Source organism: Aquarana catesbeiana, linkage group LG09 (genome assembly GCF_042186555.1).
Source record: "Aquarana catesbeiana isolate 2022-GZ linkage group LG09, ASM4218655v1, whole genome shotgun sequence".
Taxonomy (NCBI): domain Eukaryota; kingdom Metazoa; phylum Chordata; class Amphibia; order Anura; family Ranidae; genus Aquarana; species Aquarana catesbeiana.
In genome coordinates, this window is record NC_133332.1 from 311,408,078 (window position 1) to 311,434,840 (window position 26,763).

General features: G+C 47.9%; 1 protein-coding gene across 3 annotated transcripts in view; it reads right to left on the reverse strand.

Moving 5' to 3' along the window:
* Positions 1-667: 667 nt before the first annotated feature.
* RBM18 (RNA binding motif protein 18) overlaps positions 668-26,763 on the reverse strand; it is a 29,316-nt gene continuing 3,220 nt past the window's right edge. For all 3 annotated transcript variants that reach the window (XM_073600670.1, XM_073600671.1, XM_073600669.1), the window contains exons 2-6: positions 24,683-24,813; positions 19,952-20,078; positions 16,177-16,263; positions 15,466-15,551; positions 668-6,748 (exon numbers count right to left, since the gene is read on the reverse strand). In XM_073600670.1, coding sequence (XP_073456771.1) covers positions 6,589-6,748; positions 15,466-15,551; positions 16,177-16,263; positions 19,952-20,078; positions 24,683-24,795 — 573 coding nt within the window. In that variant the 5' untranslated portion in view covers positions 24,796-24,813 and the 3' untranslated portion in view covers positions 668-6,588. The remainder of the gene's footprint in view (positions 6,749-15,465; positions 15,552-16,176; positions 16,264-19,951; positions 20,079-24,682; positions 24,814-26,763) is intronic.

Consider the following 26,763-nt stretch of genomic DNA (forward strand, 5'->3'; position numbering starts at 1 on the left):
AAATAAATAAATCTGCAAGCAGCTCCCCCCCCATCATATACCTACTTGAGCCCGATCTTGATGCAGCAATGTGAATGTCAGCAGAGGCTCCTCCGGCTCTCTCTCCTCATTGGACAGAGGCAGCAGCGACAGCCATTGGCTCCTGTCAATCACACCCAGCGAGGAGAGAGCAGGGGGCAGGGCTGTGCTCTGTTTGTCACAGTAGCTATGCCAACCCCTCCCCTTTGCTGCCCATTCACAGAAGCCCATTCACAGAAAGGCTTCTGCGAATGGACAGAATGCATTAAGATAAAAAAAACCTGCAAGCGGCCCCCCCCCCCAATATACTCACCTGAGCCCAATCCAGATTCAGCGCTGCTCCTCCAGCTGTCTCTCTTCTCATTGGACAGAGAGGCAGCAGCAGAAGCCATTGGCTAGGGCTGCTGTCAATCACAGCCAGCGAGGAGAGAAGGGGGCAGGGCCAAGCTGCGCTCTGTGAGTCCATCGATTGACTTGGGAGAGAGAACACGAGAGCCCCAAAAGCAAGCAGCTTGCTCTGGCGGCAATCAGTAGGGGGAGGGGCCTAGAGCGCCAGCGGGGGGAAAAAGAGGAGGATCGGGGGTTGCTCTGTGCAAAATGATTACAAAGAGCAGGTAAATATAATATGTTTATTAAAAAAAAAAAAAAAAACCTTCAGAATCACTTTAATGATTACAGAGCTGCAATAATGTGTACATTTTGATCGACCTGGAGATCAGCTTATAGATCGTAATACCTTTAAATCAGCCGATCTTTAAAATGTTACATTGCATTGGAGGTCGGTAATATAATACACTATATATATAGTATATACATACAGTATCTTATTCCATTAAAAAGAAAAAACAAATCTAAACATACAGAGTGTCTGTATTTACTAAGCATTTCATTTACAGCGATCGTCATGGACTTCCCATTGGCGACTCTCCTGAAACACCCTGCCCTCGATGGATGGCGATCGGCAGTTCTGAATTCACATGCTTAAGCCGGCCATAGATGGTTCAAATCTCGTCCGGTTCAGCAGGGACCGGCCGAGATTCAAACCATGTATAGCAAGGTTGAAAGTACCAATCGATTGATCAACTAGGGTACAACCAGCCTGTTGGATTTCACATGCAATTGCTAGCAATAATCACTGTCCCCCCCTGGCGTGGATGGCTTCCCCAGCCGGGAGAAAACAATGGCTCCACAGGAGGGATTCCTCTATCAACACTCATTCCCAAAATACAAAGGCTTCTGTGAATGGGCAGCAGCCCTAAAATACATCTTTTTTGTATTTACGGGGTTGTTCACGCTAATGATTGAGGGGCGGTAAAACCCAGAGGTTGAGCCACATTATTACCGCTTGGAGGGATTCACAAAATACAAAGGCTTCTGTGAATGGCCAGCAGAGGGGAGGAGCCCTAAAATACATCTTTTTTTGTATTTACGGGGTTGTTCACGCTAGTGGTTGAGGGGTGGTAAAACCCAGAGGTTGAGCCCGCTGGGAGGGGTTCCCCCATCATTCACAAAATACAAAGGCTTCTGTGAATGGGCAGCAGAGGGGGGAGCCCTAAATTACATATTTTTTTGTATTTACGGGGTTGTTCACGCTAGTAGTTGAGGGGCGGTAAAACCCAGAGGTTGAGCCACATTATTACCGCTGGGAGGGATTCCCCCATCATTCACAAAATACAAAGGCTTCTGTGAATGGGCAGCAGAGGGGAGGAGCCCTAAAACATCCTTTGTGCATTTTAGGGCTTGTTCACGCTAGTGGTTGAGAGGTGGTAAATCCCCCGCCGTTGAGCTGCATTATCACCTCCCACCCCCCTTTATCTGCAGAGGCCAGGGGTGTACACATGCCTCAGTCACAAACCAGAAATTATAACCCCCTGCCACTGAATGGGTCAGCTCTGCAAACTTGTGCAATACACACAGTTGTGGCACGCTACTGCGGGTTCAAGGGATTAAAGTGGGTGGTGAAGAGGTTATACAATGCATCTGAAATGCTCTCAAATGCTCTCTGAAGAGCAATGCAAGGTCGCTCTTCGGAGATCGAAGCACATGTGAACGAGCCCTTACTGCTTCACCAGTAAACTTTGCCACAGGCACAAAGCGAAGCATCTCCCCCATCGCATGAAACACCTCCGCCTGCTGCCTATTGAATTCAACAACTTTGCAAAAAAGTGCAGGCACCCTGTGAATGAAGACCAACCAGGTGCATGTCACTTCCGGGACTCATCTCTAGTAATTATATGTGAAAGGTTTATTACATTCTGGCTGTGAGAGGGCAGAAACACACACAGCATCTATGCCCGCCCCTCCCTCTCTGCTGCTCATTCACAGAAGCCTTTGTATTTTGTGAGTGTGTTGACATAATACAAAGGCTTCTATGAATGAGCATGAGGAAGGGAGGGACAGGCATAGCAGCTGCAAGTGATACCTTCCCCTCCTCCTGCTCATTTACAGAAGCCTATGTATTTTGTCAATGTGCTCACATAATACAAAGGCTTCTGCGAAGGGGCAGGCATAGTAGCTGCAGCGGCAGCTTCAAGATGCAGAGCTCAGAAGAGTAGAGAAGCACACATTGCAGGTATGTCTGGGCCTTTCCTGCTTCTGCCCATTCACAGAAGCATTTGTATTTTGTGAACGAGATGACATAATAAATAGGCTTCTGTGAATGGGCAGAAGGGAAGGGGACGGCATAGCAGTGATACCTGTCCCTCCCCTTCTCCTGCCCATTCACAGAAGCCTTTGTATTTTGTCAATGTGCTCACGCAATACAAAGGCTTCTATGAATGGGCAGGAGGAGGGGAGGGGCGGGCATAGCAGCTGCAGCGATACCTGCCCCTCCCCTCCTTCTGCCCATTCACAGAAGCCTTTGTATTTTGTCAATGTGCTCATATAATATAAAGATTTCTATGAATGGGCAGGAGGAGGGGAGGGGCAGGCATAGCAGCTGCTCTCCTGTTTAAGGTGCTCGGGCCTCCCCTGCTTCTGCCCATTCACAGAAGCCTTTGTATTTTGCGAATGAGATCACATAATACAAAGGCTTCTGCGAATATGCAGAAGCAGGGGAGGTGGGAAGGCATAGCAGTTCTCTCTGAGACCACAGTGAACAGCGTTGCAGCTCCTGAAGTTATCTTCCTGGAGCACAATAAACCTATCAGCTGTGAATATTAGAGATAGGTCTATGGGGTGGCATGCACCTCGTTAGACTTAGCTCATGGAATCCCTGCAATTTTTACAAAGTAGCTGAATTCCTAAGGGTGGACGACTGGTGGGCAGACACAGCTGAGGCTACAGTCCAGGGCTGGACATGGTCAGATCAAGACTCCCAGGAGAGGTTCTGGAGCAGATCATCATACTATACAAACAGCAGTCCCATTCGAAGGTATTCAACACGAACCGACACTACCGAGGAGCACCTTATATCTTCCTGCCAAAAAGAACCTGCGTACCAGCCACATTTTCATATGGTCACAAGCATGTACCCCTACTGTTCCTTTTTTGGGGGTTTAAAACCACATTAAAGGAGTAATAAACCCCAAAACCAAAAATGTAATATATTGCAGCTTACCACTCAGATGTGTTGGCTGCATTACTTTTCTTCTTTTTTCCCCCCTCTGTTTTCACCTGGTGATCTGGCCAGTAACACACCTCCTGTATTATAGCCCCCACACTCTGCATAAAGGAGCAACAGGGGGGACCCTTTGGACAGCAGCATTGTCAGTCTGGGGGGGGAGGTGAGTGTTAAAGGGCACACAGCAGCTATGCCTGTCCTTTCCATTCACAGAAGCCTTTGTATTTTGTGAATGCACTCACATAATACAAAGGCTTCTATAAATAGCAGGAGGAGGGAAGGGGGCAGGCATAGCAGCTGAAGCAATACCTGCCCCTCCCCTACTTCTTCCCATTCACAGAAGCCTTTGTAATTTGTCAATGTGCTCACATAACGCAAAGGCTTCTGTGAATGGCCAACAGGGAGGGAGGGACGGGCACAGCAGCTGCTCTCCTAGCAGATTTAGATACACTAACAAAATGAAGAGAAGGGAAGTATTAGAGGGCCCCCCCTCCCCATGAAGGAGCAACAGGGAGCACACTTTGGACAGCAGCATTGTCAGTCTGGGGGGGAGGTGAGTGTTAAAAGGACACACAGCAGCTATGCCTGCCCTTCACAGAAGCCTTTGTATTTTGTCAATGCGCTCACATAACACAAAGGCTTATGTGAATGGCCAGCAGGGAGGGCGGGACGGGCATAGCAGCTGCTCTACTAGCAGATTTAGATACACTAACAAATTGAAGCCAAACTACAGCTCACACTATATAAGCAGTTGCAGCTTTTTTTTTCCCTTTTGGGATAACGTTTTTACATAAATAAAAGCTGATCATTGTAAGCACCCGTCAGTGGTAACTGGTTCGTCTCATTCATGTAAACTAATATATTCTGCTTGTGCTTTTGAAAAAACAAAAAAAACAAACTTATTGGCCGTATCACCAGATGAAAATAAAGGGAAGAAAGCCTAAAAAAAGAAAATGAATGCAGCTGTCACATCTAAGAACTAGTAAGCTGCAATAAAATGAATGTTTGCTTTTGGGGTTTAATACTGCTTTAAAACTCCAAGGAAGCCGTAGTGATTACTATTGCAGAAACTGGGACTGCCAAACAATCTTTTCTTATTAAAGAAAGACCAGTGTATGGGCAGCTTAAGGCTCCGTTCACCCTTGTGCGACTCCGAAGTCGTGCGATTGCCATTGCGACTTTGATGCAACTTTGGATGGGTGCGACTTGGATGCAACTTTGGCTTTGGACTGTTGCATTGATAACATTAGGAATGCGACTTTGGAGTCTTTACATTGCAGTCTATTGCACTCAAGTTGCATCAGAGTAGTGCAGGCACACTGTGAGTTAAGTCCAACTAGGTGCATGTCACCTCCGGGACTTATCCCTATTACTTATATGTGACAGGTTTATTTCACCCCCTCAGGAGGACACTTTGGCTGTGAGGAGAGAAGCACACACAGCAGGTATGCCTTTCCCTCCCCTCTGCTGCCCATTCACAGAAGCCTTTGTATTTTGTGAATGAGTTTACATAATACAAAGGCTTCTGTGAATGGGCAGGAGGAGGGGAGGGGCAGTGAGTCAATTCCAACTAGGTGCGTGTCACCTCCAGGACTTATCCCAATTACTTATATGTGACAGGTTTATTGCACTCCCTAAGGGACACACTTTGGCTGTGAGAGGAGAGAAGCACACACAGCAGGTATGCCTGTCCCTCCCCTCTGCTGCCCATTCACAGAAGCCTTTGTATTTTGTGAATGAGTTCACATAATACAAAGGCTTCTGTGAATGGGCAGAAGGAGGGGAGGGGCAGTGAGGCAAGTCCAACTTGGTGCGTGTCACCTCCTGACTTATCTCTATTACTCATATGTGACAGGTTTATTACACTGCCGCTGTAAAAGGAGAGAAGCACACACAGCAGCTATGCCCACCCTTCTCTCTCTCTGCTGCCCATTCACAGAAATCTTTGTATTTTGTCAATGTGCTCACATAATACAAAGGCTTCCATGAATGGGCAGGAGGAGGGAAGGGGCAGGCATAGCAGCTGCAGCGATACCTGCCCATCCCCTTCTCCTGCCCATTCACAGAAGGTTTTGTATTTTTTCAATGTGCTCACATAATACAAAAATGTGAATAGGCAGGAAGGGCAGGCATAGCAGCTGCAGAGGCTCTCCTGTTCAAGATGCAGAGCTCAGTAGAGAAACACACACACACACACACACAGCAAGTATGCCTGGGCTTCCCCTGCTTCTGCCCATTCACTGATGCCTCTGTATTTTGTGAACAAGATCACATAATACAAAGGCTTCTGTGAATGGGCAGAAGCAGGGGAAGGGCAGGCATTGCAGTACGCTTGAAGGAGCTGAGACCACAGAGAGCAGCTTTGGGCGCTCCGGAAGCACTATAAACCTGTCTATGTGAATAATATAAATAATTCTACGAGGTGGCATGCACCTCGTTAGACTCAAAGTGTTTGTAAAGGCTTGCTAAATTTTGGATTGCCAAACAATCTTTCCTTTTTAAAGAGAAACCAGTGTATAGGCAGCAACTTTGATGCAACTTTAGATGAGTTCGTCTTGCTGGCGACATTGGCTGTTGCACTAACATTACGATGAGACTTTTGAGAGTTCGCATTCTGTAGCATTCATGTCACATCAAAGTAGCGCCGGAACTTTTTTTAAAGTCGCTGCGATTTTAAGTCGCATAGATTTGACCGACTTCAATTGAAACACGTGGGCTGCAAATTGTCTGGCGACTTTAGGTGTCCAAAGTCGCATGACAGATCGCACAAGCGTTATAGGAGCCTTAAGGAAAAAAGTCATACTAACAAACACACATTCCAACATACAAGAACGAAAGAAATAAAAAAAAAAAACATATATTACAGAGCAGCCTCCCTCCAAAGAGGATTCAAGTCTTTGCTGTGGATGAAGGCGTGGCATGAGGTCTGCATTATTATTAATATTACAGGTATCAGTGTGTGTGTGTGTGCTCAGTCTCGCTCAGAAATCCGCAAGGACGCGATGATGTCATCTTTTAGATTTCCAGGAAACACGAGAATACGGGATGCTCCTCTTCTTCTCCGACGCTTTGAAGTAAGAGTACGCCGGCTGGCCAGGTAACTCGCTGTCGGGATTTTCTTGCATCATTTTCAGCTTGGCCTCGATGGCTTTGATTTTAGCACTGACACTGCACCAAAAAAATACAAACACAACAACAGGTGAGAAAAAAATTTCAATACATAATCTCCCCTTTGCGGATTATTCACAGAAGCCTTTGTATGTTGTGAACGTGCTCACATCATACAAAGGCTTCCGTGAATGGGGAGGTCATAGCTGCTGTAGCGATACCTGCCTCAACACTTTGCTGCCTATTCACAAAAGCCTTTGTATTATATGAATGTGCTCACATAATACAAAGGCTCCTATAAATGGGCAGGAGGAGGAAAGAAGCAGGCATAGCTGCAGCAACACCTGCTCCTGCCTATTCACAGAAGACTTTGTATTTTGTCAATGTGCTCACATAATACAGGGGTTTCTGTGAATGTCCCTTTAACTTTTTTTTTTTTTGATCACTTTTATACCTATTTCAAAAAATAATAGAAATAAAAATGACAGGTCCTCTTTATGCAGAGATCTGGGGTCAAAAGGATCCCACATTTCTTCTTTATCTGTAACCACTTGCCTGCCGGGCACTTTTACCCCCTTCCTGCCCAGGACAGCTTTCCACGCTGTCACACTTAAAATGACAATTGCGCGGCCAATGGTATCCAAAGTCAATTGTTATCATTTTTTTTCCAACACAAATAGAGCTTTCTTTTGGTGGCAATTAATCACCGCTGGGTTTTTTTTATTTCGTTTGCTAAATAAACGAATAAAGACCGAAAATGTAGAAAAAAAAATCCTAACATTTTCATAGTTTATTATAAAATTTTGGAAACAGGTCATTTTTTTTTCTTTCACTGGTGGGCACTGGTGAGGCTGCACTGGTAAGGCTACACTGGTGGGCACAGGTGAGGCTACACGGGTAAGGCTACACTGGTGGGCACAGATGAGGCTACACTGATGGGCACAGGTGAGGCTACACTGGTAAGGCTACACTGGTGGGCACTGGGGAGGCTGCACTGGTAAGGCTACACTGGTGGGCACTGGGGAGGCTGCACGGGTGGGCACAGGTGAGGCTACACGGGTGGGCACAGGTGAGGCTACACGGGTGGGCACAGGTGAGGCTACACGGGTGGGCACAGGTGAGGCTACACGGGTGGGCACAGGTGAGGCTACACGGGTGGGCACAGGTGAGGCTACACGGGTGGGCACAGGTGAGGCTACACGGGTGGGCACAGGTGAGGCTACACGGGTGGGCACAGGTGAGGCTACACGGGTGGGCACAGATGAGGCTACAAGGGTAAGGCCGCACTGGTAAGGCTACCCTGGTGGGCACAAGTAAGGCTACACTGGTGAGTACAGGTAAGGCTACACTGGTGGGCACAGGTGAGGCTGCATTGGTGAGGCTACACTGGTGGGCACTGGTGAGGCTACACTGGTGAGGATGCACTGGTGAGGATAGGTGAGACTACACTGGTGAGGATGCACTGGTGAGGATACACTGGTGGGCACTGGTGAGGTTGCACTGGTGAGGATACACTGGTGGGCACAGGTGAGACTACACTGGTAAGGATGCACTAGTGAGACTTCACTGGTGGGCACTGGTGAGGCTGCACTGATGGGCACTGATAGGAAAAGATTAAAAAAATAAATAAATTTTTGCTTTTAAAAAAACAAAACAAAAAAAAACAAACATTTGTGTACTTCCAGCCTGGACCAGAAGTGACATCATGACCGTGGCTCCAGTCCTCCAAGGCCATAGAGGGAATGAAAGCAGATCTATTCTTTGAACCCCTATGGGAGCAGCCGGCCGCACTGTCGGATCGTTTCTTAAGCAAACCGGCAGAAAACAGTAACCCTGAGAAACACCGGCAAGCGGTGGAAGGGGACGTTCCCTCCCGTCACTTCTGAAAGCGTTCCAGCGGCTCATGAGAAAGCCTGCTACCGGCTGATAAAAAAAACACAATACAGGATTATGGCCGATAGCTTCAGCCATAATCCCAGTAAACCTCAACATATAAACTCACCGGCCACTTTATTAGGTACACCTGTTCAATTGCTCGGTAACACAAATTACTACTCAGCCAATCACATGGCAGCAACTTAATGCATTTAGGCATCTAGACGTGGTGAAGACGACTTGCCGACGTTCAAACCGACCATCAGAATGGGGAAGAAAGGAATTTGAAGTGACTTTGAACGTGGCCTGGTTGTTGGTGCCAGACGGGCCGGTCTGAGTGTTTCTGGGATTTTCACACACAGCCATCTCTCGGGTTTACAGAGAATGGTGGGAAAAAGAGAAAATATCCAGTGAGCGGCAGTTGTGTGGAGGAAAATGCCTTGTTGAGGTCAGAAGAGAATGGACAGACTGGATCCAGATGATAGAAGGGCAACAGTAACTCAAATAACCTCTCGTTACATCCAAGGTATGCAGAATACCATCTCTGAATGCACAACACATCCAACCTTTAAGTAGATGGGCTACAGCAGTAGAAGACCACACCGGATGCCACTCCTGTCAGCTAAGAACAGGAAACGGAGGCTACAATTGGCACAGGATCACCAAAACTGGACGACAGAAGATTGGAAAAACGTTGCCTGGTCTGATGAGTCTGGATTTCAGCTCCGACATTCAGATGGTGGGGTCAGAATTTGGCGCATGGATCCATCCTGTCTTGTATCACCGGTTCAGGCTGGTGGTGGAGGTGTAATGGTGTGGGGGATGGGGTATCACCGGTTCAGGCTGGTGGTGGGGGTGTAATGGTGTGGGGGATGGGGTATCACCGGTTCAGGCTGGTGGTGGAGGTGTAATGGTGTGGGGGATGGGGTATCACCGGTTCAGGCTGGTGGTGGGGGTGTAATGGTGTGGGGGGATGGGGTATCACCGGTTCAGGCTGGTGGTGGGGGTGTAATGGTGTGGGGGATGGGATATCACCGGTTCAGGCTGGTGGTGGGGGTGTAATGGTGTGGGGGATGGGATCTCACCGGTTCAGGCTGGTGGTGGGGGTGTAATGGTGTGGGGGATGGGATATCACCGGTTCAGGCTGGTGGTGGAGGTGTAATGGTGTGGGGGATGGGATATCACCGGTTCAGGCTGGTGGTGGGGGTGTAATGGTGTGGGGGATGGGGTATCACCGGTTCAGGCTGGTGGTGGGGGTGTAATGGTGTGGGGGATGGGGGGTATCACCGGTTCAGGCTGGTGGTGGGGGTGTAATGGTGTGGGGGATGGGATATCACCGGTTCAGGCTGGTGGTGGGGGTGTAATGGTGTGGGGGATGGGATATCACCGGTTCAGGCTGGTGGTGGGGGTGTAATGGTGTGGGGGATGGGATATCACCGGTTCAGGCTGGTGGTGGGGGTGTAATGGTGTGGGGGATGGGATATCACCGGTTCAGGCTGGTGGTGGGGGTGTAATGGTGGGGGGATGGGGTATCACCGGTTCAGGCTGGTGGTGGGGGGTGTAATGGTGGGGGTGTATTTTCTTGGCACACTTTGGGCCCCTTAGTACCAACTGATCATCATATAAACCCCACGACCTACCTGAGTATTGTTGCTGACCATGTCCATCCCTTTATGACTACAGTGTCCCCATCTTCTGATGGCTCCTTCCAGCAGGATAATGCACCATGTCACAAAGCTCCAATCATCTCACCACTGGACAATGAGGTCTCTGTCCTCCAATGTCCTCCACACTCACCACATCTCATCCAATAGAGCACCTTTGGGGTGTGGCAGCCGACAAATCTGCAGTAACTGTGTGATGTTATCATGTCACTATGGACCAAGATCTCTGAGGAACGTTTCCAAAACCTTGTTGTATCTATTCCACCAAGAATGAAGGCCAAAGGGATCCTACCCGGTACAGACAAGGTCTACCTAATAAAGTGGCCGGTGAGTGTATAATATGTATTGTGGTCGGCAAGTGGTTGAGAAAAGGCATTTTTAGTCCCCAAACAAGAGGCGAAGCAGAAACGGAGCAGACCCCCCCCCCCCCCCCCTCCCCTCCATGATATCCACTTCTCCTCCTTGATTGTGTCTGACCTTCCTCTGCAGACCTAAAAGTTCACCGGAGCTCCCCGGAGTAAATGAGTTTCCTGTTGAACCAACACACCAATCAGTGCTCAATCAGTTTAACCTTTCCCGGCCCGGCACACCGCCCCCGGGGCTAGCAGACGGCATTTACCCTTCTCGTTTCCTGGCTGCCTGGATACACACAGGTTGATTGATCAATCCTTACCCCTCCCCCCCCCAATGACTGCCCACCGAGATTGACAGATCAGCCCAATCACAGGAACACTTGTTTGTTTAAAGACCTCAGAACATTCACTATCCCGACTACGCCAGATCGACTCTGCTGGAAACGTTAGTAAAATTCATGACATGAAACGAGGAAATTTAACCACTCGCTGCCCGACTCTGACATTCCTCTCCTACATGTAGAAATCTCTTTTTTTTTTGGGTAGAAAACTAAAACAACCCCTCAAACATTATATCTTTTTTTTTTTTTTTTTTTTTAGGCAGAGGCCCTAAAGAATAAAATGGTGAGTTGCGTGATATTTTCAAACGCAATTTTTTTTTTTTTGAAAAAATAAATTTCAAAAATGCACAAAAAAGATAATATAATCCCCCCCTTTTTTTTGTAAAAGATGATGTTACGCAAAGTAAAAATAGATATCAAACATGTCGTCACGCTTTAAAATTGCGGATATGCCCGTGGAATGGCGCCAAAATGGCGGTACCTAAAAATCTCCATAGGCGACGCTTTAAACGTCCTCTACAGGTTACCAGGTTAGAGGCACTACACAGGAGGCGGGGCACTAGAATTATTGCTCTCGCGCTGATGTTTGCCGCAATATCTCAGTATTCTCATTTGCAGTCCCCCCCTGCACATCCCAGACCCCTCCCCCCTTTACATCAGTGTCCTCAGTCTCCCCCCCGCCCCCGCACATCACAGCCCCCTTTACATCAGTGTCCTCAGTCCTCCCCCCCTGCAAATCACAGCCCCCTCCCCCTTTACATCACAGTCCCCCCTTTCACATGAGTGTCCTCAGCTTCCCTCTGCAAATCACAGTCCCCCTTTACATCAGTGTCCTTAGTCTCCCCCCTGTACATCACAGCCCCCTCCACATCACAGTCCCCCCTTTACATCAGTGTCCTCAGTCACCCCCCTGCACATCACAGCTCCCTTAACTTCAGTGTCCTCAGTCCCCCCCTGCACATCACAGCCCCCAACCTTCTTTACATCAGTGTCCTCAGTCCTACCCTGTACATCACAGCCCCCTCCACATCACAGTCCCCCCTTTACTCCAGTGTTCTCAGTCACCCCCCCCCCCCTGCACCTCACAGCCTGCTCCCCTTTCCATCAGTGTCATCAGTCCCCCCCTGCATATCACAGCCCCCCCCCCCCTTCACATCACAGTCCCCCTTTTCACATGAGTGTCCTCAGTTTCCCTCTGCAAATCACAGTCCCCCTCTACATCAGTGTCCTCAGTCCCCCCGCCCCTCTACATCAGTGTCCTCAGTCCCCCTGCACATAACAGCCTCTCTCTTTACATTAATGTCCTCAGCCCCTCCCCTCCTGCACATCACAGCCCCCTCCTCTCTTTACATCACAGCCCCCCCCCCCCTTCACATTACAGTCCCCCTTTACATCAGTGTCCTCAGTCCCCCCCTGTACATAACAGCCCCCTCCATATCACAGTCCCCCCTTTACATCAGTGTCCTCAGTCCCCCCCTGCACATCCCAGACCCCTCCCCCTTTACATCAATGTCCTCAGTCTCCCCCCTGTACATCACAGCCCCCTGCACATCACAGTCCCCCCTTTACATCAGTGTCCTCAGTCACCCCCCTGCACATCACAGCCCCCTGCACATCACAGCTCCCTTTCCTTTAGTGTCCTCAGTCGGCCCCCTCCCTGCACATCACAGCCCCCACCCCCCTTTACATCAGTGTCCTCAGTCCCACCCTGTACATCACAGCCCCCTCCACATCACAGTCCCCCCTTTACATCAGTGTTCTCAGTCCCTCCTTGTACATCACAGACCCCCCCCCTTTAAATCAGTGTCCTCAGTCCCCTCTGCACTTCACAGCACACATCAGTGTCCTCAGTCCCCTCGCACATCACAACTCCTTCTTTACATCAGTGTCCTCAGCTCCCTCACACATCACAACTCCTTCTTTACATCAGTGTCCTCAGTCCCCTCGCACATCACAACTCCTTCTTTACATCAGTGTCCTCAGCTCCCTCACACATCACAACTCCTTCTTTACATCAGTGTCCTCAGTCTCCCCCTTCACATTAAAAAGTAAAATAAAAAAGTAAAAGCGCCCAACCCCCCCCAATCCATCACACACACATATGTAAACGGTGCTGGCACCACATGTGAGGTATCGCCGCGATCGGTAGAGCGAGAGCAATAATTCTAGCACTAGTCCTCCTCTGTAACTCTAAACTGGTAACCTGTAAAAGGTGTTTAAGGCGTCGCCCATGGAGATTTTTAAGTACCAAACTTTGTTGCCATTCCACAAGTGTGTGCTGTTTTAAAGTCTGACCTGTTGGGTATCTATTTACTCGGTGTAACATCATCTTTTATATTTTACAAATAAATTGGGGTACATATTGTGTTTTGTTTTTTTTAGTTCATTAAAGTGTATTTTTTTTTTACATTTCATTTCATTTGCAAAACCGCTGCATAATACTGTGTGACATAAAAAAAATGCAACACGCATCATTTTATTCTCTAGGCCAGTGATGGAGAACCTTGGCACCCCAGATGTTTTGGAACTACATTTCCCATGATGTTCAACTACACTGCAGAGTACATGAGTATCATGGGAAATGTAGGTCGAAAACATCTGGGGTGCCAAGGTTTGCCATCACCGCTCCAGGGCCTATAAAAATATATCATGTTTGGGGGTTCTAAGTAATTTTCTACCAAAAAATACTGATGGGGCACAATGCCTCCCAATGACACCAACAACTGGACCCAATGACACCAATGATGGGGCACAACTTCTCCTATTGACACCAACAATGGAACCCATTTACACAAGTAATGGGGCCCAATTCCTCCCAATGACGCCAACAACGGGGGCCCAATGACGCCAACAACAGGGCCCAATGACGCCAACAACAGGGCCCAATGATGCCAACAACAGGGCCCAATGATGCCAACAACGGGGCCCAATGATGCCAACAACGGGGCCCAATGATGCCAACAACGGGGCCCAATGACGCCAACAACGGGGCCCAATGACAGCAACAACGGGGCCCAATGACAGCAACAACGGGGCCCAATGACAGCAACAACGGGGCCCAATGACAGCAACAACGGGGCCCAATGACAGCAACAACGGGGCCCAATGACAGCAACAACGGGGCCCAATGACAGCAACAACGGGGCCCAATGACAGCAACAACGGGGCCCAATGACAGCAACAACGGGGCCCAATGACAGCAACAACGGGGCCCAATGACAGCAACAACGGGGCCCAATGACAGCAACAACGGGGCCCAATGACAGCAACAACGGGGCCCAATGACAGCAACAACGGGGCCCAATGACAGCAACAACGGGGCCCAATGACAGCAACAACTGGGCCCAATGGCACCAACAACGGGGCCCAATGGCACCAACAACGGGGCCCAATGGCACCAACAACGGGGCCCAATGGCACCAACAACGGGGCCCAATGGCACCAACAACGGGGCCCAATGGCACCAACAACAGGGCCCAATGGCACCAACAACGGGGCCCAATGGCACCAACAAAGGGGCCCAATGGCACTAACAATGGGGCCCAATGACACCAATGATGGGGCACAATTTCTCCTATTGACACCAACAATGGAACCCAATTACACAAGTAATGGGGCCCAATTCCTCCCAATGACACCAACAACGGGGCCCAATGACGCCAACAACGGGGCCCAATGACGCCAACAACGGGGCCCAATGACGCCAACAACGGGGCCCAATGACGCCAACAACGGGGCCCAATGACGCCAACAACGGGGCCCAATGACAGCAACAACGGGGCCCAATGACAGCAACAACGGGGCCCAATGACAGCAACAACGGGGCCCAATGACAGCAACAACGGGGCCCAATGACAGCAACAACGGGGCCCAATGACAGCAACAACGGGGCCCAATGACAGCAACAACGGGGCCCAATGACAGCAACAACGGGGCCCAATGACAGCAACAACGGGGCCCAATGACAGCAACAACGGGGCCCAATGGCACCAACAACGGGGCCCAATGGCACCAACAACGGGGCCCAATGGCACCAACAACGGGGCCCAAAGGCACTAACAATGGGGCCCAATGACACCAATGATGGGGCACAATTTCTCCTATTGACACCAACAAGGGAACCCAATTACACAAGTGATGGGGCCCAATTCCTCCCAATGACACCAACAATGGGGCACAATGACACCAATGATGGGGCACAATTCCTCCTAACGACACCAACAATGGGGCCCAATGACACCAACAATGGAACCGAATTACACAAGTGATGGGGCCCAATTCCTCCCAATGACACCAACAATGGGGCCCAATGACACCAACGATGGGGCACAATTCCTCCCAACGACACCAATGATGGGGGATGCTTTACTCCCACTGACGCTAAGACATTTTGTACTCCCGATAGCCACAGTCCAGCCCCCAAAGGTCTGAAGGACAGTAAACCAGCCCCTTGTTTAGAAAGTTTGGAGACCCCTGTAATAGATCCTCTAAATATAAACACAGCAGTCCCTTCAGAACTTATAAAGACAACCCATTGTACTTACCTGAGGGAGGACTGTGCTGGCTCAGTGCTTGATGAAGGTTCTAGACTGATCGGTAAAACCTTTTCACTTTTGTAATTATCGAACCTCTGAAAGAATAAAACAGATCATTATTAATAACGGTTATGAATATCTTCTGGTATAATCCATACATGTCCACTACTTAATGGGTGTGTGTGAAAGTTATATCGTCTACAACCGCCTTTCTCAATGTTTTTTTTTACCCCAGAGTAACCCAAGAAATAATATTCAGGTCTCAGAGAACCCCCCCGGGGATTAGTCTATCAGGGGTTATTGGAAAAGCACCCCTTACAGAGGTGGAGGTCAGTGGGAGAAATGCTCCACTTGCAGTGGTGATAAGGTGGTCATCTTCACTGGCTCTGCTGCCAAGTGGTGTTGAACCTGGAACTATGAAGGTCCCATCAGATGGGAGGTCATTTAGCCACAGCTCAAGGAACCCTTAGCCAACCGAGGAGGAACCGTGGTTGAGAATGGCTGGTCTACAAGCTACGCAATTTACGCAGCTATAGATGCTTTACTGTAATGGCGGGGAGCAGATAAAGGCAACCAAAAGGGCCACATCTGGCCCCACCGGGGCTGCAGTTTGTAGACCACTGACCTAACATAGCAAATCTTTGATTTCTTAGGTTCAGGATTTCTTAGGTTCTTCCACTCTATCAAAACCAAAGTTAGAGAGGTGTGTATTATCAATACCTTTATCTGTGCATGGGCCCATCTGACAACCAACTTCTTGGACAAGGCCATCTTCCCATTGAGACGTTGAATGGCTTTTTCTGCTTCCTGTTCAAAGCAAAAAAAAAAAACAGAACGATAACTTGGATAGAAATTGACTAAAAACGGATATTAAGTCTTGATCAGAATAGTAAAAGGGTCACCCCATGTGTGGACCTACAGTGGATATAAAAAGTCTACACACCCCGGGTTGGTAAAATGTCAGGTTTCTGTGATGTAAAAAATGAGACAAAGAAGTAATTTCAGAACTTTTTCCACCTTTAACGTGACCTATAAACTGTACAACTCAGTTGAAAAACAAACTGAAACCTTTTAGGTGGAGGGAAGTAAAAATAAAAAACTAAAATAATATGGTTGCTTAAGTCTGCACACCCTTAAACTAATATTTTGTTGAAGCACCTTTTGATTTTATTCCAGCACTCAGTCTTTTTGGGTATGAGTCTATCAGCATGGCACACCTAGACTTGGCAAATATTTGCCCGCCCTTCTTTGCAAAAACACCCCAAATCTGTCAGATTGCGAGGACATCTCCCATGCACAGCCCTCTTCAGATCACCCCACAGATTTTCAATGGGATTCAGGTCTAGGCTCTGGCTGGGCCATTCCAAAACTTTAATCTTCTTCTGGTGAAGACATTCCTTTGTTGATTTGGATGTATGCTTTGGGTCGTTGTCATACTGAAAGATATAGTTCCTCTTCGTGTTCAGCTATCTAGCAGAATCCTGAAGGTTTTGTGCCAATATTGACTGGTATTTGGAACTGTAGAAAATTCGCTCTACCTTGACTAAGGCCTCTGTTCCAGCTGAAGAAGAAACAGCCCCAAAGCATGATGCTGCCACCACCATGCTTCACAGTGGGTACGGTGTTCTTTTGGTGATGGGCAGTGTTGTTTTTGCGCCAAACATATCTTGGAATTATGGCCAAAAAAGTTCACCCTTGGTTTCATCAGATCAGAACACATTTTCCCACATGCTCTTGGGAGACTTCAGGTGTGTTTTTGGAAAATTTAGCCGGGCTTGGATGTTTTTCTTGGTAAGAAAAGGTTTCCGTCTTGTCATTCTACCCCATAGCCCAGACATATGAAGAATACGGGAGATTGTTGTCACATGTATCACACAGACAGTACTTGTCAAGATATTCCTGCAGCTCCTTTAATGTTGCTGTAGGCCTCTTGGCAGCCTCCCTGACCAGTTTTCTTCTTGTCAATTTTGGAGGGACGTCCAATTCTTAGTAATGTCACTGTTGTGCCATATTTTTTCTTCACTGTGTTCCATTGTATATCTAGTGCCTTGGACATTCCTTTGTACCCTTCTCCTGACTGATACCTTTTAACAATGAGATCCTTCTGATGCTTTGGAAGCTCTCTGCGGACCATGGCTTGTTCTGTAGGGTGCAACTAAGAAAATGTCAGGAAAGACCTACTAGAACAGCGGAACTTTATTTGGGGTTATTCAGAGGCACTCTAAATGATGGCAGGTGTGTACTGGCTCTTACTTAACATGAGTTTTAATGTGATTGCTTCATTCTGAACACGGCTACATCCCGAGTTATAAGAGGGTGTGCACACTTATGCAACCACATTTAGTTTTTTATTTTTACTCCCCCCCCCCCCCAAAAAGATTTCAGTTTGTTTTTGAATTGAGTTGTACAGTTTATAGCCCACATTAAAAGGTTTAAAAAGTTTTGAAATTATTTTTCTTTGTCCCTTTTTTTTGACATCACAGAAACCTGACATTTTAACAGGGGTGTGTAAACTTTTTATATAACACACACAGTGGATATAAAAAGTTTACACACCCCTGTTAAAATGTCAGGTTTCTGTGATGTCAAAAAAAAGGGACAAAGAAAAATAATTTCAAAACTTTTTAAATATATATATATATATATTTATAAATTTTATATATATATATATATATATATATATATATATTTATTTATTACACACACACACACACACACACACACACACACACACACACACACACATATATATATATATATATATATACGCACGAACAGTGGAGGGTAAAAAGTAACAAAGAAACGATCGGTCTATAATTTTAATGTTCGGTCTATTATAACAGTGAGAGACAGAATAACAAAAATATCCAGAAAAACCCTTTTCAAAAAAGTTATAAATTGATTTGCATTTTAATGAGTGAAATAAGTATTTGATCTCCTATCAATCAGCAAGATTTCTGGCTCCTATACAGGTAACGAGCTGAGATTAGGAGCACTCTCTCTTAAAGGGAATGCTCTTAATATCAGCTTGTTACCTGTATAAAAGACACCTGTCCACAGAATCAATCAGATTCCAATCTCTCCACCATGGGCCAAGACCAAAGAGCTGTCCAAGGATGTCGGGGACAAGATTGTAGACCTACACAAGGCTGGAATGGGCTACAAGACCATCGCCAAGCAGCTTGGTGAGAGGGTGACAACAGTTGGTGTGGTTAATCGCAAATGGAAGAAACACAAAATAACTCATCCCCCTCGGTCTGGGGCTCCATGCAAGATCTCACCTTGTGGAGTTTCAATGATCATGAGAACGGTGAGGAATCAGCCCAGAACTACACGGGAGAATCTTGTCAAAGATCTCAAGGCAGCTGGGACCATAGTCACCAAGAGAACAACTGGTAACACACTACACCGTGAAGGACTGAAATCCAGCAGTTCCTGCAAGATCCCCCTGCTCAAGAAATCACAAGTACAGGACCGTCTGAAGTTTGCTAATAAACATCTGAATGATTCAGAGGAGAACTGGGTGAAAGTGTTGTGGTCAGATGAGACCAAAATCAAGCTCTTTGGCATCAACTCAACTCGCCGTGTTTGGAGGAGGAGGAATATTGCCTATGACCCCAAGAACACCATCCCCACCGTCATACATGGAGGTGGAAACGTTATGTTTTGGGGGTGTTTTTCTGCTAAGGGGACAGGACAACTTCACCGCATCAAAGGGACGATGGACGGGGCCATGTACCATCAAATCTTGGGTGAGAACCTCCTTCCCTCAACCAGGGCATTGAAAATGGGTTGTGGATGGGTATTCCAGCATGACAATGACCCAAAACACACGGCCAAGGCAACAAAGGAGTGGCTCAAGAAGAATCACACTAAGGTCCTTGAGTGGCCTAGCCAGTCTCCAGACCCTAATCCCATGGAAAATATATAGAGGGAGCTGAAGGTTCGAGTTACCAAACGTCAGCCTGGAAACCTTAATGACTTGGAGAGGATCTGCAAAGAAGAGTGGGACAAAATCCCCCCTGAGATGTGAGCAAACCTGGTGGGGCCAACTACAAGCAACGTCTGACCTCTGTGATTGCCAACAAGGGTTTTGCCACCAAAGTACTAAGTCATGTTTTGCGAAGGAGTCAAATATTTATTTCCCTCATTAAAATGCGAATCAATTCATAACTTTTTTGAAATGAATCTTTCTGGATCTTTTTGTTGTTGTTCTGTCTCTCACTGATAAAATAAACTGACCATCAAAATTATAGACTGATCATTTCTTTGTCAGTGGGCAAATGTACAAAATCAGCAGGGGGGGGAAGTATTTTTTTTCGGATCACGGTGTGTGTGTTATATATATATATATATATAATTTTCCAAAACAAAAATAGGAGAGAAATGTCAGAACTGGCCTGGGTGGCAAGTGGTTGAGACGGTTATTAGTTACACAGCATGGGGGGGGGTGGGGGGGGGGGAACGACGACAGAAGAGCATTGTAGAAACTTACCAGTTTAGTCTCAAAATTTACAAAGCAGTAGCCCCGGGGTTGACCTTCTAGGGGGCCGGACTTGTGAAACAGGAAATCAAACTGCTTCACGTTTCCGAATTTCTGCAGGAGGTTTAACAGATGGTACCTAAAAGGAATAAACAATAAAAAAAATTCAAAATTTTTAAACTTGTAAAAACACAAGCAACAATTTTACCTTTAAATATTTGACTGTATCAAATAAAGGGTACGGTATGTCATGGCAAAATAAAACATACAGCACAAATCTGCAATACATGTACATATCTCCACGTTTTGGAGGTACCTGCAAAAAACTCATCCCGCCAACCGGGCTTCTTCCTATCATTTGAGAAGGCGTTTCGACAGAGTGGCTTGGGACTATATGACAGAAGCTCTCAAAGCGCTAGGCACATGCGATCGCATGCTCCAATTTATCCTTGCTTTATATTCAATTCCAACAGCCACCTGTCGAACGGGACGCGACAGGGTTGCCCCCGACCCCTCTCATATTTGTGCTGACCTTAGAACCTGCCAGGAACCATGAAATCAGGCCGAGACAGAAGTACAGTTAAATCACACTTGTTTAATAATAAAAGTAAAAACAAACGTAGTCAAAACATAGCCAAAGTTCAGTAATCGGAACGGATAGTCAGACAAGCCAAAACGTCAGGGATCAATGTAGTGGAACAGCAAGCAGAATCTGGAGCCAGAAGGGATGTCAGCAAAGCAAGTCTTGAACAGGATCGCAGGAGATCATTTCTGTGATGTTGACCAAGGCAAAGGCAGAGATCCTCTGGACTGGACGGCTTAAGTAGGCAGAACTGACGAGCAGGATATCATCAACAGCTGAATAACTATGGACAGATAGGAGCTGGCAATTAGCCGACAGCTGAGCGGCCAGCTCAGAGAAGGAAGGGCTGAGCCCAGCCCTGACAGGACCCCTGCTCCACACACTAAGAGCTAATCCTGACATTAAAAGTAGTCGAACCAAAAGGCCATCAATACAAATTATCAGCTTATGCAGATGACATTTTGATGTTCCTCACCGATCCCATTACCTCAATTCCCAACCTACTGAAAGACTTTTCTCTATTCAAACACACTCTCCAACCTCCAAATCAATTTTTTCAAAATCACGAGCGCTGAATATATCTCTTCCTCAATCCTCTTTAACTCACTGCCAAAATAACTTCCCCTTTGGTTGGGACTCACACGCCATTACCTACCTCGGGGTCCAGCTCCCGGTCAAATTATCCGAACTATACTCCAGAAATTTCCTCCCGATCCTGGGAATCATCCAAGATCTTTAAAAAAAAAATGGTCAACGAGTCCTTTCTCCTGGTACGGGAGAGCGGCCATTATCAAGATGAATGTCCTTTTCCTCATACAGGCAGATTTTCAAGAATTTCATCTGGCTCTCCAAGCATCCTCGGTTGGGCTGGAATAGATTAGTGACCCCTAAATTGACAGGGGGGGGGGGGGGGGCTCAGCCTCCCAGACCTAAATAAATACTATTGGTTGTGCCACCTGACTAGAGTGGTAGACTGGCATGTCCACGCCAACACCAAAGACTGGAATAAACTCAAAGACTCATTCTTCCAAGTACCGATTAGCCATTCAACATGGATCAAGCCGACTTTAATCCCAAAATAGAGTACCAACCATCCTATAATTGGCCCTACACTACACAAAGCTTCAGGACAGCATGTAAAAAAACTGAATATTGCATCCTCCCCCGGACCCCTGACCCCAACTGACAGTAACCCAGAATTTCCCCCGATCTCCCTCTTCACAGCGTTAGCCACAGAACCCCAGAGACATCTCTCCGGGCTGAAAACTTTTTTTTAAAGAGGCAAATGTCTACAATTCCACGCTCTCTCATCTAAAATCCTGGACCACTCCATCACCTTCTTCAAATACCTACAGATTAGGTACTTTCTAAATTGCGCCAAACCACTAGACACATGGTGCAGGGATCACACCAGTTTCAAAGCTATCTGCTCCAGATCAGATCCCCAAAGACACACGTGATCTCAGATCTTTATTCACTTATGTTCGCTGATCATGATCCTAAAGCGAACAAACTTAGCCAACACTGGGAAAGGGAATTGGAGGTAGACCTCTCAGTAGAGGACTGGCAACATATCTATACCCACATTCATAAAGGTTCGAGGAATGTTTCCGTACATGAAAATGGTTTCAAAATATACTCGAGGTGGTATAGGACTCCAGATAAACTTCATAAGTACTATCCTAACGTATCACCACTCTGCTTGAGATATAACATGGCCAATGGCTCACTTCTCCACATATGGTGGGAATGCCCGCTGATACAACCCTTCTGGAAAAATGTACACCACCTTATTACCAAAATAACAACTTACGCACCGGCACAATTTCTCCTCCACCACACATCCCTACCCCAATCAAACTACAGAAAGTCCTTGACTCTGCACCTCATCACTGCAGCTAAGATGTGCATACCCCTCCACTGAAAGGAAAGCACCCCCCCCCCCCCCCCAGTACTTCTGAATGGCTCCAACGAATAGGCAAGATTGACGAAATGGAAGATTTAGTCCATCAGGCCAGGGAAACACATACCAAATTCTGCAAACCTTGGGCATGTTGGAAGCACTATACAGTTTCAGAATCAGCTGAATTCAGCAGGCTGTCCAACAATCAACAGAGCTTGACCTGAGGGTGCGAGAGACCTCAAAAGGAGGAATCCGCAAAAGTCTAATAGATGTCTAATACTCAATCCATAAATGCAACCTGCATATAAAAAAAAGTACAGAATGGACTCCAGATGCAATCTCACTTACATTAGTCCAAGAACACCTCGCCTACCTCCCCTACCCCTTCCCGTAACCCTTTCTAACCTTATAGGGGTCTAGACTCCCAGGTATTGTCCCTTATTCATACTTTAAGCTACGAAAAATTGATGAAGAAACAACTATCGGTTCTGGATACTCCATTTTGACAGTTATGCAGATAAGCTCTAGATGAAATGACCTGAATTAGGCAGACTTCAGTTGTTACCCCAATGTTACAACTTATTGTTATTATGCAATGATAAGCATTGCTTGTTTTCCGATTCATACGATTTAGGAGGCGGGAAGGGATGAAAGACTGGGAGAGGGTCGCATTTGACCCCCCCCCCCCCATCCAGGGTTAGTTCCCATGCGGGGTGGATGGTTGGACTGGAGGCAAATCCGGCATACTCTGCAGAAGGGACTTGGAGCTCCTTATTCCCGGTACTCTATCCCTTTCATTGCCCAGCTCTACTTGTTCTCTGCTCAGCCCTTCCTTCTCTGAGCTGGCCGCTCAGCTGTCGGCCAATTGCCAGCTCCCATCTCTCTCCACAGTTAACCCGCTTTTGTGGATCTGCTCGTTAGTCCCGCCTACTTAAAGATTTCCAGCTCATTTCATTCCTGCCTTCGCCTTGGTCACATCACAAGAAACCTTCTCCTGCATTCCTGTTTAAATACTGGCTTTGCTGACATCCCTTCTAGCTCCTTATCCTGCTTGCTGTTCCTCTACTTGGATCCCTGACTTCTGGCTTAGCTGACTACCCGATCTGGTTACTGAACTCTGGCTATGCTTTGACTAAGCTTACTATATTTACCTGGTTTCTGACATTCTGTGTCGGAGTGTTGGAGTAGTTGTTACAGAGTCGATTCTCAGCCCCTCTGCATCACAACCTCCCTTTACAGAACAGGTCCCCCTCACATCAGAGCCCCCCTTTACATCACAGCCCCCCCATTACATTACAGCCCCCTTTACAAAGCATTCCCTTTTACTTCACACCCCCCCCCCCTTTACATTAGAGGACTGCACTGTAAAGGGCACTGTGATGTAAAGGGGAATGATCTGTAAAGCAGGCTGTCACAGTACCCCCACCTTTATATCACAGTGCCCCCTCCTTCATATCACAGTGCCCCCTCCTTTATAGCACAGTGCCCCCACCTTTATAGCACAGTGCCCCCTCCTTCATATCACAGTGCCCCCACCTTTATGTCACAGTGCCCCCTCCTTCATATCACAGTGCCCCCTCCTTCATATCACAGTGCCCCCTCCTTTATATCACAGTGCCCCCTCCTTTATATCACAGTGCCCCCACCTTCATATCACAGTGCCCCCACCTTCATATCACAGTGCCCCCTCCTTCATATCACAGTGCCCCCACCTTTATATCACAGTGCCCCCACCTTCATATCACAGTGCCCCCTTCTTCATATCACAGTGCCCCCACCTTCATATCACAGTGCCCCCACCTTCATATCACAGTGCCCCCTCCTTCATATCACAGTGACCCCACCTTTATAGCACAGTGCCCCCACCTTTATAGCACAGTGCCCCCACCTTTATAGCACAGTGCCCCTACCTTTATATCACAGTGCCCCCACCTTTATAGCACAGTGCCCTTTTGCAGTCATGGTCCCCACTTTCTTCTCTTACTCTCACTATCCCCCTTTCCGCTCTCTGTCTAGATCTGCAGCTCCTCCCCTCCCCTGCTGATAGGATGACACCGTCAGTGGGGTGGGAGACCCGGGAGAGAATACAGACCACAGTCGCCGCTCCCCCCCCCCCGCTGTGTGGCCCGTGTTACTAACAGGCCACAAACTGGTACCGGTCCTGTAGCCTGGGGGTTGGGGTCCTCGGCCCTAATATACTAAGGGCTGCAAGAGCCCAGATTTGGTTTGTGCGTTATGTATACAAAGAATCTCTTACTCTGTGATTTTAGGGTCCAAGTTTCCTATCCACAACCGATGTCCATCCTGCAGGGAGCCCTCAGACAGGATCGAAGCGTTCTCCAGCGGCAACCTCTTTAAGTCTTCCTCCATCGATTCTTCCTAAAAGTACTAAAATAACAGAAATATAGATTGTCATCTTTTTACTCCATCAAATGTCTATCCTCACATTATGTTATCTACAACAGCAACGACAACTTTATTTTAAAGCATAACTGGTGCCACTCAGCCGGGGGGGGGGGGGGGATCAGCAGAGCTGGGGGTTACCACAGAGCTGCGGGACTGGACCCGGAGAAGCTAGATGTCACCTATGACGCACAGCATGGAAGAAATATAGCAGGAGGTGAGCGGGGACCAGAGAGAGAGAGGAGGATCAGAAAAGCAAAGGATCAGCAGAGCTGGGGGATACTACTGAGCGGGGGATCAGCAGAGCTGCGGGACTCGAGCAGGAGAATCTAGAAGATGTCACACGTGATGCACAGCGTGGGAGAAATATAGCAGGAGGTGAGCGGGTACCAGAGGGAGAGAAGGATCAGAAAAGCAAAGAATCAACAGAGCTGGGGGTTACTACTGAGCAAGGAACCAGCAGAGCTGGGGGTTACTACTCAGCGGTGAATCAGCAGAGCTGGGGGTTACTACTCAGCGGGGAATCAGCAGAGCTGGGGGGTTACTACTCAGCGGTGAATCAGCAGAGCTGGGGGGTTACTACTCAGCGGTGAATCAGCAGAGCTGGGGGGTTACTACTCAGCGGGGAACCAGCAGAGCTGGGGGTTACTACTCAGCGGTGAATCAGCAGAGCTGGGGGGTTACTACTCAGCGGGGAATCAGCAGAGCTGGGGGGTTACTACTCAGCGGGGAACCAGCAGAGCTGGGGGTTACTACTCAGCGGGGGATCAGCAGAGCTGGGGGTTACTACTCAGCGGGGAATCAGCAGAGCTGGGGGTTACTACTCAGCGGGGAATCAGCAGAGCTGGGGGGTTACTACTCAGCGGGGAATCAGCAGAGCTGGGGGTTACTACTCAGCGGGGAATCAGCAGAGCTGGGGGGTTACTACTCAGCGGGGAATCAGCAGAGCTGGGGGTTACTACTCAGCGGGGAATCAGCAGAGCTGGGGGGTTACTACTCAGCGGGGAATCAGCAGAGCTGGGGGACTGGAGCTGGAGAAACTGGAAGATGTCACATGTGATACACAGTGTGGGAGAAATATAGCAGGAGGTAAGTGGAGACAAGAGAGAGAGGAGGCTTAGAAAAGCAGAGGATCAGCAGAGCTGGGGGGTTATTATTGAATAGGGGTGCAGCAGAGCTGGGGGTTACTATTCAGTGGGGGATCAGCAGAGCTGGGGGTTACTATTCAGTGGGGGGATCAGCAGAGCTGGGGGTTACTTTTCAGGGGGGGGATCAGCAGAGCTGGGGGTTACTACTCAGTGGGGGGGATCAGCAGAGCTGGGGGTTACTACTCAGTGGGGGGATCAGCAGAGGTGGGGGGGGGTAGTAAGCTGGGGTTTTACTGCGGCCCTTTGAAACAAATAAAAAATCTGAAGAAGAAGTGAAAACCGGGCACATGATTGAGCATTAGATGTGTTGCGGCTCCACGCTCATCCAGCCTCTGGAGTCTCAGAGAGCCCAGGAGGTTGAAACGCGTTGGAGGGGATGTCGCATGCAATGTCCAGTGTCAATAAAGTTGTGTGAACAATCTGACGCAGCTCTTCTTCCATTGCCATCACTGAGCGCGCTCACGTCTGATGACGGGTCCTCTTTAAACTTTTTGTTGTTTGGTGGAATGTTCCCTGCACAGTGTAGATGAGGATCTGTCCGGTGATGATGGCGAGCGCTCCGGGACGGGGGATTAGTGGCGGAGGGCTGTGATTGGTCAGAGACGGTTAGCGCGGATTGTGTGAGCGGAGCACACAAGGTGAGTCCAGTTCTGTTCTGCTGGAAATTGATATTCAAAATCCGATTACATGAAATCTGTCATCCGAAAACTCTGTTCTCCATCACAGCCCCTCCCCCTCCTGGAATTTTACCGCCATCTCTGGGAGACGAGGACTGCGAATCGCGGCC